The sequence below is a fragment of the Parus major genome, chromosome 10 (genome assembly GCF_001522545.3).
Source record: "Parus major isolate Abel chromosome 10, Parus_major1.1, whole genome shotgun sequence".
Taxonomy (NCBI): domain Eukaryota; kingdom Metazoa; phylum Chordata; class Aves; order Passeriformes; family Paridae; genus Parus; species Parus major.
The window spans coordinates 11,518,073-11,530,335 of NC_031779.1; the positions used below are offsets into that span (position 1 = coordinate 11,518,073).

At 39.5% G+C, this 12,263-nt stretch overlaps 1 protein-coding gene across 1 annotated transcript in view; it reads left to right on the forward strand.

The window, feature by feature from the left end:
• Positions 1-5,035: 5,035 nt before the first annotated feature.
• TMC3 (transmembrane channel like 3) overlaps positions 5,036-12,263 on the forward strand; it is a 21,685-nt gene continuing 14,457 nt past the window's right edge. Inside the window, exons 1-5 of the mRNA XM_033516887.1 lie at positions 5,036-5,476; positions 6,773-6,916; positions 8,229-8,304; positions 10,839-10,920; positions 11,308-11,414. Of these exons, the coding sequence (XP_033372778.1) occupies positions 5,367-5,476; positions 6,773-6,916; positions 8,229-8,304; positions 10,839-10,920; positions 11,308-11,414 (519 nt within the window). The 5' untranslated portion in view covers positions 5,036-5,366. The remainder of the gene's footprint in view (positions 5,477-6,772; positions 6,917-8,228; positions 8,305-10,838; positions 10,921-11,307; positions 11,415-12,263) is intronic.

Here is a 12,263-nt window from a genome sequence, read left to right on the forward strand (position 1 = left end):
ATTTTATTGCATTGAGTTACTGCAGCATTTAGCCAGTAACACAATGTCTTTGTGTGAAGAATATTAAAAATAGTTTTCTGCAAGGGTGTAATATTTTGAAGTCTCCCAAGATTTTCTTTTTTGTTTTGTTACACTTTAAGAGTTTCTCCTGCATAGTTTCTTGATCTATTTCTAGATCTACTTTTTTTAACTAGTGTGTTAGGTGCTGAATTTAGGTGATCATGTAGGCACAGCCTGGCAGCCCCAGCTTTCCCAAGTACAGGGTTGATGCAATATCCTGGAGAGCGAGAGGAATAAACTCATCTCTTTGCAGACAGTAATTTGAGTAGCTGCATTTGTGTTTTTTTCTTGAACAAATGATGATTACTGTTTGCTAATGAGTTAAGTATTATGTACCTAAACAACCTCCTGGGTTGTAATAGAATTACTAACATTCCTTATGCAGTGAATTAAGCTCATCTGATTCTCCTCGCCCATTTTTTATGAACATCTCCTTCGTGAAGATGTTAGTCAATAAATGTAAACTAATCTTACTATTCCAATGCCAAACCCTCTAAAATTAGGGTGCTGTTTTACCCTGGGAAATTGAGTGTATGTTACAAAACCAAAGGAAACTAGAAATAGATTTTTATGGATGGATGTCTGCTCCAGATATGTCCCACCTCTTCCAGACTTTTGACTAGCAAGGTTGTCCCAGATATCATCACTCTGGAAAGTCCTGGCTATATTCAGTTACTTTCTGTCATTGTCAGTTCCTGGAACTCTTCCTTCCTTCTTCTGAAATGAGAAATTTCTTCTCTCTCTCTTTTTATATCTTTTTTTAATTTATTTATTAAATAACCTAAAATTATCTTCTTCACTTTCACTGACTCCTAGGTCTGGCTTGTAACGACTCACGTAAGTCTGGACAATAATTTGGTTACAGTGCTTTCAGAAACGTCCCTGGTGAAATGCACATGTCTGTGGGATGCACGTCATGCTGCTGGGTAGGCCCAGCTGCACAAAGTACTGATTTCCTCACAGCAGGAGAAGCTGCAGCTTGAAAAATCGGTTTTCTGTTGGTGTCTAATTACTTTTTTTGCCACCTGAAAGTAGAGAGCCTCAAGTCCCAGGGACAGTGAGCCAGGCAGGCCAGGGCAGGGCTGAACTGGCTGTAAAAGCTGTTCATGCCTGTTCTGTCCCTCCATGGGTGCTTGGCTTGGCTGTTTTCTTGGTTTTCTTCCTTAGCCTCTGTCTTAGCATTGGCCTCTTAAACACTCCTGAAAATTTCCTGATTTCAATATATTCTCTTGTGAGTTGCACTGTCACAGAAATGTATATTTTAATAGTCATGATACTCATCCAAGAATAAAAATAGTCATCTCTTGATGTTGTAAGATCAGTTAACTGCACAGGAGGACCTTTTTAAATGGATTTTTTTTTATGTGGGTTGTGAATTCACAAAGAAAATTAAACTACAATGGGAGCATTCCCCTTGATCCAAGTGTGATAAATGTCAGCAAGAGTTATGAACATGGTGAAATTGAAGAGCAGAACCTACTGAATGAAATTAGACTGTCCAAACAATCTTAGGGGGAGCAAATGATTTACCAGAGCTCAGTAGATCAATTTTATGCTCAGTAAGTGAAAAGGATGGCTTTGGCACTGTTACCCTAGAAATCCCATAACTGCACTTATGTGCAGCTGCAGATCTGTGTTTCCTCTGGGGACTAAACAGGTGAACTGAGATTGTAATTTGAGAATGAAATGTCTGTCTTTGAAGTCTAACTGAGGCATCTTTTGATCTTAGTTCTTTCAGCTCGGCAAGTAAAGGTCCTCTAGCCACGAGGAGCTTCAATGTTTTCACACAAACTTGGATGCTCTACAGCATCATTACCTATCACTGGGTTCTGTGAATGTTTTCAGCACTACTGATAGTTCTAGTTCACATTAGATACACAAACTGTCTTGGTCAGTGTTTCCAAATGCTTTTTCCCCCTTTTGTTTTATGTACTTAAGGATCTGGAGGGATAATCTCTTTTTCTTACAAAGATGACTGGAAAACTAGTCCCTTTCTTGATTTTTTACCTTGAAATTGAGATCAGTGATGTTCTGAATCTCCCAGGCAGGGAGATCTTGAAAAGGTCCCGAGTTGAACTGCAGTGCTGGAGTGATGGGTAAAATTTAAACTCTACCTCTATGGGAATAGAGTATATGGGAAAGAATAAAGCCTACTGTTTCCTTGAATTTTCAATAAGCAGAGTTCATCAGCCCAGCTTTTTCCTGGGTAAGTGTTTGAAAATGCAAAATGATCCTATGGATCAAATGTGAGTCTTCCTATTACACACAGAGAGCTGAAAGTTTTGCAGTAAAAAGCTAATGTCCTGTTTTACATCCCGTTAATAGCAATTGAAATCAAATCTATAACCCTTGTAGTATTCACTCAGACTAAAACAAACCCAAATAGGTTTCTGGATTCAATAGAGCATATTGAAATGGGCAGCTGGGTGTTCTGGTTGCTGAATTGCTGGCTGAGTTGAAAAGCAAAACCAAAACCCTCCCTGTGACCTGAGTTAATGCTTGAATTCCTTAAAGAGGCTACTGCAGGGATCATGGACAACAGAGGATGTTGCCAACTTCAGGGCTAAGCTCTTGAATCCTGCTTTCTGTTTTCCCTGCATCCTTCTGTCAGATGGGCTCAGAATTCATAAGTCTCTTGCTGCCCATTGTGCTTTTAGTGTTTGGTAGTAACTTCATATGATGTATGTGCCTCAAGCACTGGCACCATTAGAGCTGTATAAATGTCAGGCTTAAATTGTCCCTTTGTTTTTTTTTTAATACTCTCAGCTTTCTTCTAATAAAGGGGAACAAAATCTGTCTGCCTCATTGACACGTAAAGATACACTAGCCAATTAAATCCATGTAAATCAGTAATGACAGTGTTTTAATGGGTTTGGTAGTGCTCTAACACCATGACATTAAAGGATGCTGCTTTATTTGTGAAATAGAGTCATCTCTAGGAGCTATAGATGGTGTTAGATTTTAATCTCTCCACTCTGGCTCCTTCAGATGAAAAAGTATGACATCTAAAATCTCAAGGAAAACTATGAGGCAGGAATGGTAGTACAGAAGGAGAGATATCTGTGTTTCTCTCCTGCAGATTTTGGAGATCTAGCTTATGTCTTCTGGGAAATTCAGGCCATTATTGTGTCAAAACCTGCCTTTTGGGGCATTTCCTTTGTGAGTGTTTATCTGCAACATGAGATTAATGTTTGTGCACATAGCTGGAATAAGCAAGGAGCTAATGGACTGTGGTAGAGTGGCCTGACTAGAGGGGCACTTATCCTCATGAGCTAAGGCACAGAGCCTGGCCCCCAGTGCTGTGCCACTGGCTGGCATGCAAAGGAAAATAACTACAGCCAAGGAAGGACATTTGAACTAGCATATTCCTGCTTTTAAATTATATAATTGAAAATGTATCTTGAGCCATGTCAAAAAAGTGGTGATGTGGGTGTGCTTGCAGTTCTCTGAGTATCAAAGCTCTAAAGGGCGTTCCTGAATCCAGAATAGTTCTTTTGTTTTTCCAGCTGGGAAGAGGTGATAAGATTTTTAATGGAGATGTGCTTCTGGGCTGATATCTACTCCTTTTGGCTGTTTGCTTTCACTTGATGAATGGTCTGAGAGAGAGAGGGTTGTGGGATGTGTCCTTTGTCCTGTGAACTGGAAGCCAAATATAAAAGCCATTCAGAGGTTTGTGGATTTAGGAATGGTACTCAGAAGGACTGAGATGTCAAAGCTCTAACAGCCTTTGTTCTACAGATTCCAAACGAAAAATAATAAAACACAGTACAGAAAAAAATAAATTTTTCTGTGATCCATCCATGGTAAGCTGCAAACTGGAGTCCAGAGGCCTTAGTCTGTTATGGCTAAAGGAGGTGGGTGCAAGAGATGCTTAGAGTGAAGTTGGGACTAGAGAGTTCAGCTCACAGAAAAAGCCTCACACAGTAAGTGGGTTTTAGCAGGCTTTAATAGTCATGCATATGACACATCCTGTGGTGCAAAATACAGCTGAACTCTGAATAGGGGCATTTCTTTAGCATTCTGCTTTGTGCTAATGGAAATCCCAGATTTCTGGGGAGGCTTCAAACCAGACCCTGCAAGCAAACTCTGGACTTTATTGTGAGATACGTTTTCAAAATGCAGAATCAAATTTATCAGGTCCATACTTGTCAACTCAGAAATTGAATTACATCAAATGGACTTACACTTTCAATAATGTAACAAAAGATAAGGCTTGTGACTACTTAGCCCTTTAGTTATTCAACTAAATAAGTCTAAGACAATAGACAGTCAAAAAGTAAAACTTCCCACCAAGTGCCAATATTTTAGATTAATTCAGGACAGAGAGAAAAAGCAGCCTGTGGTATTCTCTACAGGAAATTTAGAAGAGAGAACTAAATGTTCTTTTTGTCAGACGCTGCAAAGAAAAGTTAACTACAACAGACTACTGATTTATGCAATCAAAATTGCTGCTGCACTGTGTGCAGAGCTATTAAGGAGAGAAAATACCAAGTTAGGAACAAGTAAAAACTCTCTGCAAACTCTTCCTTTCACTCCTGCTTTCTGAGCATCGAATTATGGCTGCAGGAACTATTAATATCTAGTATTTTTGGTCTATTTTGCTGTGTTTTAACAACAGGACCAGAACATCTGTAATTTCTATGATGGAGAATAACACTGACAATTTTCTTCTCTGGCCCCAGCAGGACCTGGAGCAGTTTATTCTACCCTGGCAACCAAGCCCAGTATAACAGAGATGCTGGCAGAGAGGTTGTGCTGCTGCTGACCATGGAAAGGGTGTCAGGGGATTCTCCACCATTAAAACTGGAAGCCCTGTGGGAGAATGACTTTGCATGTTTCCCTGTTACTAAAGGCCAAAACAAAAACCATCTTGCTTTTCCTAAGCAAGAACCTTGTCCCAAGCACAGGAAGCAGAAACATCAACTGCCTGTACAGAGTGTTGGGGACTCTGTACACCATTTGTTGCACCCAAAGTGGGGCAGTGCAGTGTGCTGGGATGGCACTCAGAGGGATGGCCCTCAGCCACAACAAGGGAAATTTGGCTGTGACTTGAGGGTCACAGCTGGGTCACCTTTGAGCTCTGCTTCCCACCTTGGTCTGGGCTTGCAGGGGCGGTGGTGGGGCTGCCCTGTGCTGCGGCTTTAAGGCTCTGCCAGGCAGCGGCTCCTCCAGCCAGGAGCACCAGGCAGTGATGCTCTGCTCCACAGCACTCACAGCTCTCTGCTTAACAACGTTTGGCTGCTGCTGAGACGCCTGAGCAGCGAGCTCCAAGCTGCCTCCCAGCTCTGCAGAGTCCCACCTGCACCATGGCAGCAGCACCGGGCTCCCCTGCGCTCAGAGCTGCCAAGTCCTGCAAGAAACAGCGCACGGTGAAGAGGCAAACTGGCATCTACACCTACCAGGAGCCACCCCACAGGTAAGGGATCACCCCTGCTTTACCTGGCACAGCACTGGGATCTTGTCTTTTCACTTTCATGCAGACAGAGTGTGTGTCAGACTGGAGAAGGTAGTCTGTTTTGAGTAACAGTGTGGTAGCATGGAAATGAGCATGAGAAAAATCCTTTTCTGTATTTTAAGATCTATTTCAAATGTCCTTGGGTTTGTTTTTTTTTTTGTCAAAATCACATTTCATACTGAAATATAAACACTATACATAAAGCAAAGTAACTCCAAAGACTTCAGGGTATAACATGGTAAGAAGTCTGTTATTCTTTTCCTATGAAATTGAAAATTTCCCTTGAATGTCCCCTGTGACTGAAGGGACAGGACTGCAGACTAGTGGATTAGTGGTCTGATGAAGTATGTCCCCCAAATATTATTCTATGACATTGTTTAGGTTATGATTTATTTCTAAGTGATTAAAAGACTGGCTTTTCAGCAAAATTGCAGGAAACTTTCCCAACAAATACATAGCAATACAATTGGGAAACTTCCTGGCTGGTGGTTGCTGCAGTACTTCAGATCCCTTCATGTCATTCAGGGAAAAGCAGTCACCTACAGGTTTTTAGACCTAAGCCTCTGTAAGAATGAATGTTGCTGCTGCTTCATAGACCAACAGGGAATTGCAAAAGCTGTAGCTTAGCAAATGTGGTGACAGCATCAGAACAGATGATTTAATAATCATCCATGGGAATCTATCAAAGCACATGAATCTTTTCACAGAAGTAATCCTGGATATGTGGGGTCCCACACCCCTGTGCCCCTCAGCAGGGAATAGGATTAAATGGTGACCACAACTGAATCACCTGCTTTCCTCATTCTAGCAATAAAATATTTTATCATCATTATTAAAATAAAAATAATAGGTATGATTAATAAATTGGTGTTATCTGCTCTTTCTGGAAATGTTTAGACAGCACTTAGTTCCAGAAAAAATATACAGAGAGTCTTGCTAGCATGATGTACAAGCTGAATGGCTGGAAATGCTTGGAGAAGAAAGACTGGGGTTCATGGTCAGGAGAGGGAATAATTTATGACTGACCATAAGTGAGTGAGCAAGAGGTGGGGAAGGAAAGATGTATGTCCTGGAGATGGGGAAACCATCCAAACTATTAATCAACATTAGAACAATAAGGTCATGTGGGTTTCCTAGCTCCCTGTTCTTACAGTGCTGTAATAGGCTGGATCCTGCGCAATCAGCGCTCTGCTGGGAATCCGAACGGGAATAACTTGTCTCCTTTTTCCTCTCGTGGGGCGTGGGCTGGGCTGCCAGCAACTCGGATGATGACACTGGTGAAGAGAAGGCTGAGAGCCATGATCCAGAGCAGATCTTTCAGAACATCCAGTACCAGAAGGAGATTATGTCCAATATCCGCTGCCGGCCGTGGCCGATGAGGCAGAAGCTGAGGGCGCTCAGGTAAAGGTGCCTGCACAGAGGTTTTCAGGCTCACTGACTGTCACAGTGCTTCCAGCCTCAGGAGATTTTCAGTGTAAGATGGAAGGGTTTGAGCACAGGAATGATTTAGAGCTGGTAGGGAAGTGTTCCATGAGGATGCTCTGGGATGATCTGAGGGCTGGCTGAAGGCAGCAGCCTCTGGGTGGACAGTCTGTAAGGGAAGGTGTCTCCAGCACATGCCTGTGGCTCCCTTTAGAGAGTCACAGCACAAAAGAGAGCAAGAAATCATGCCTTGGCTATTAACTACTAAAAGAGACAGTCAGCTATTCACTGGTCTAAAAGAAGACTGTTGATAATGCTCCATAATATGTTTTTAAGTTAAATTGTTTCACTGTGTCCCAAAAAGGAGAACCAGCCTGCCTTTTTAAGGTAGTTACATGGTATGAGAACAGAAGCTTGTCATATCTTCAGGCAACATATTGTAAATGCAGTAAATACTGGACACTTTTAAGTTTAAAAAATATGGTTAGTGTAGTAAAAATATCTTTTACAGTTTAGGATTTCAATTATTATAATTCCAGATTTCCAATGAAAGAGTGTGTGAGTAACTCTTTGGGCCACCTGTCTAAACTGTGTAAGGTCTTTCATTTCATGATCTGTGTGACACTTGGGTTTGGCTTTTTTTGCCCTTTTCATCTGGAATTTTCTCTCCAAGCCCTGTATGGTGCTCAGATGGCAATACAGCCATGAGGAATCCCTACCCTACCAAGAGCCCTTGTGTAATCTGGAAAGCAAAGGGAAGTTTTTCTCTCTTGGGCAGAGTCTGTGCCTTCCTGCTTTCCCATTCCTTTTGATCAGATCTTGGTGGTCCCAATCCACCTTCTGCTGAGGTCAAAGACTGTCTATGCCAGGTGAACACCTCTTTGAATCTCACAAGACAGCTACTCCATACCTGCAGAGGAGGTGGCAGTATCCAGGAGATTACCAGACTGTAAAGGGGATCTTGCTATTTTACTCATTTGGGTTCTACCATTTTAAAAGAAAGACTTTGAAACAAAAGGACAGAGAAATAAGTTAGAGGAACAGAAAACCCTCCCTGCAGTCAAATTCTCAAATGCCGAGTTCTCTCAGACAAAAGTCTGAGTGGTTTTAAAATATGAGTGAAAAGCTCAACAGTAAGAGAAAAAAAGCCCTGCCTGGATTAGGGGCTGATGGTGGGGCAGCCCATGGCTGTATTTGAGAGCATTGGAGCCCTTTGTAGCTGCTGCTTGTGCAGAGTAAGAGATGTGAGCAATGGGATCAGTGTGGAGACTGAGCCTCCCCTCTCATGCAGGCAGGCCAAGGAGATCGTGCTCAAGTACGAAGGGAGGCTCACGAGGACGAGAGGTTACCAGGCTGCTGGGGCAGAGGTACTTTCATTTATTATCAATTTATTGTTCCAATAGCCATTTGCACCTCTGATTAAGGGAAGTGTGTGTTTGCTAAGCACTCCTGATACTTCAGCTCAGGATTGTAGAGGGAGAAAAAAGCAATTAAAAGCTTATTATTTTTTTTCCTTTTTTTTTATTGTAGTTCTAGTAATTACATTTTTGCTGATTGATTTCATGTGTTGAGGGATGAATATCCTCCTGTTAATGCAGTGTAAGCTTTCTTTTCAGACAGCCTGCAAATATTGATGCCTGTGAGGGGGGTGATTAGAATAGGATAACAATAAACACGATGCAGTATCCTCTGAAGAGCTATTTCAACAAACTGAGGCCACAGTTCAATAGCTAAGTATGAAAAATGTGTCTAGATTTGGGTTTGGAAAACAATCCTACAATAGATTATGTTAAATACATTATTAAAGAGGGAGTTTTGCTTGTATAATACACAGAGAATTTGAATAAAATCTTAGCAAATCTATTTACACCACTGAAAATAGACACTGGCCTGAGTTTCTGGAATTTTATAATAAGCAGGAAATTATATTTAATAAGCAACCAAGAGAAGACTTATTTAGTCATCTAAGCAGTCAAGAATATTTTTGTCTTCATTACAAGTATACTTTTAATTACTAATTTATTTTAATTCAAAAAGGCAGGGTTAGGCCAGTAGATTTTATTGCATTTTATTCATGTGAACAAGTGGAGAGCTGCACATATATCTGCTGCTCTGGGATGCTGGCCCTCAGAAGCAATGTCCACTTTCCAATGAGGAAAGAGTAAGTTTTCCTTGTTCTGCCTTTGCATGTGTGGAAAATGCAGTGGAAGCAAAAATGCTGACAAAATAAATGCTATTTTTTGCCTTTGATATGAGTGGAATTAGGACTTCAGCTAGAAAGAGAAGTGCTAAATCAGAATGTCAATAAATCAGAGACTGGGCTCAGTGCTTATTCATATAATTCTTCCTATACAAAACCAAAAGCTTTTATCTTAGTGTTCACAGTGAATAAAAGTTTGTGTCTAATCTAATTGCCTCTATTGTATTTGCTTGAAGACATTCAGCACAGGGATGTAATTCAGCAGTCAATTAGTACCATTCATTACATGTAGGGGATCTGTATTCTTTTATCCTAGCACAAATTAGGGGGTATAGCCTTTACATTAGGCTAAGTTCAGCAACAGCAACAGAATGAGCTGCCTTTTTTTTTGGTGTGGGGGGCTTTTTTGTTTGTGTTTTTTTTTAACTGGGAGAGATTTTTTCCCCCACATATTTTCTTAGAAAATAGCATGGTGACCAAGGAGACAAAAATTGTAGCAGAACAAAGCAAGCACTACATCATCAAAATTAAGAATTTAGTGGCTGAACATGTGCTAAGAACAAAATGCAACTACTAGGTGTATATGTATTTACATAAGTTTTTTTATATATACTGTTCATGATTGGACAATCCACTCATGGCATTTTTCAGGAAAATTTAAGTTAAAATGCATTTTTTCCTCTCTTGACATTGAAAGCAATTTTCTTTTTTTTCAATTCAATTATTTTACACTTTCTTTGTAGTTGTTTTTTTGTTTGTTTTTTTTTTCCCCAATTAAAGCCAGATGCCCATACTGTGGATTCTAGGAGTGTAAATTATACATTCAGGTAGACAATAGGGAAGAAAAGAGATTATAGCTATCAAATGATAATTTTAGCAAGTTTTACTTCACTGTGGACACATTGGTATTCTTTATAAATCTGTAGTGCAGCTGGCACAAAGTGCTTGAGTCCTTTCTCAGCCCTGTGAACCCTGTTTTCAACTTAAAGTTCCAATCCCAGCAATTCCCATGCAGTTCCCAGCATCTACCATTTCTTTAATTAAAATACTTCCCATTCATGCAATTAAATGCCCATATCTTCATAGATATTAACTTTGGTGAAAAAGACTAATTTTTTTAAAATATTATTCAGTAATTAAAATGTTATTTACTCCTCTATAATTTTAGGAGATTAAATTACAAGATAGGATATTGACACTGCTATTAAAAAAGGCCTAAAATATAGGTGGGATTTTAATATCTAGCTGTACTAAAAATTTATAATGTCTGGAATACAACTTTTTTTTCCTGTTGATACTGTAAAGTTATGGCTCTAACTCAACAACTCAAAAATTGCTCTCACTTTTGCACAGGTGGATTTTACTTTTTCTCTCACATGTGTCCAGGAAGATCCTCTGACCGTGCAAAAAATGGAGGTTGAATAAAGACTCTACAAAATATAACCACAGGATTTCTGCAGGGGTTGGCTGCAATATATAGAGCTGAGAATACAGCAGTCAAATTTGCTGCTGTTAAATTAAAAAAGCTTATTTTTCCTCTAAGAGAATTTCCTCTGAGGCATCATGCTCCTAATAAGACCTTAGTCATCAATGTTTGTAACGTGTACATCAAGTTTGTAAGACATGAGCAAAATACTCAGCACCTCTTTTTTTTTTTTTTTTAATGTGGAGAGGTGTCATATTTCTCTGCTTTTTTCTCAGCTTTGGAGGAAGTTCATTCGACTTGCATACAATTTTGTGGTAATCTTCATTCCTTGGGAAATGAGAATAAAGAAAATCGAGAGTAAGTATAAAGATTTACTGGTATTAGTAAAACTCCTAAAATGCTGAGCCTTATGGTGTACTTTTTAATGTATTGAATTAAATAATATTTGGGAGGGAGCTAAATGAGTATTTTCAGCAGTTAATTCTTTATTTAAAACTTTGCTTTTTCATCTTTTCCTGGAGCCTCAGAGACTGCACAGTTCTCACTGATGGTCTTAATTGGGGGGCAACTTTTGGGTCAGTTTTGTTCCTTTGGGATTCTGAAAATGAAAAAATTCTCTAGTTTGCTGAGTGCCCTCCATAAGAGAGGTTTTTCTTTTTGTCCTGATACTGAAATACTTCATGGATAAATGATACAAGCTTTCATGGACTGCGCAGGTCAGGTAACTGGTTTTTGTGGTTTAAGGTCATTTTGGGTCTGGAGTTGCCTCTTACTTCATCTTCCTGAGATGGCTATTTGGAATCAATATTGTCCTTACCATAATGACAGGAGCATTTGTAGTCCTACCAGAGGTAAGAACACACTGTAAATATTTAGAGAAACACTGACTGTTGCACTTTCCTTTCTCAATGGAACAAACACCACTCTTAAAATCATGCATCAGTTTTAAATGTACACTTTAAAATGAATTATTTAAAGTAAATTCCCCTACTAAGAGGTTTTTCTCTGCCAAATGATAACACATTTTTTCTATTAGTGTTAGAGATGGTATTTTGTCAACATGGTACTAATGCTTTTAGAGAATATGTTTTTATCTGATTACCAAAATAAAGAACCCATTCTTAAAAGACATAGTGGGTGTTGAACACATTCAAGTCCCATTAGCGTCATTTACAGGGAAAGAAACAGAGCATCCCTCTCCAGACTCTGGATTATTATTCATTAGAAAGCATTTCCTGCAAGTTCTGAACAGCCACAACTTTTTTTTTAATTCTTGCATACAAGTAAGGCAATTTGTTAACTTTGTTAAATTATTCATAAATATTATTTTGCCTCACCTACCCTGTGCTTTAATAATGTTACCAGAAAACATGGGAATACCTGATTTTATTTTCATTGAGCAAAATAAAAAACAAAGTAAATACCCCTCAAACAAATAAAAAGTAAACTGGGAAAAAAACCCAAAACATATTCACGTTCATTTTTTAATTTTTAAAGAAAAGTAAATTTAATCCTATCATTTTGAGATCAAACACTGCCCCATTTAATTTAAAAATGCTCCCATTGAAAGCATGGCTTTTAAAGCTGGCACAGTGCTGACACAGTACTTGCTACCCTGGGAATACCACCCATGTGAGCAGCTCTTGATGGGTTCCAATGTGCAGCCCTGGCTCAGATGGGCTTGGGAAGCTCCTGAGACC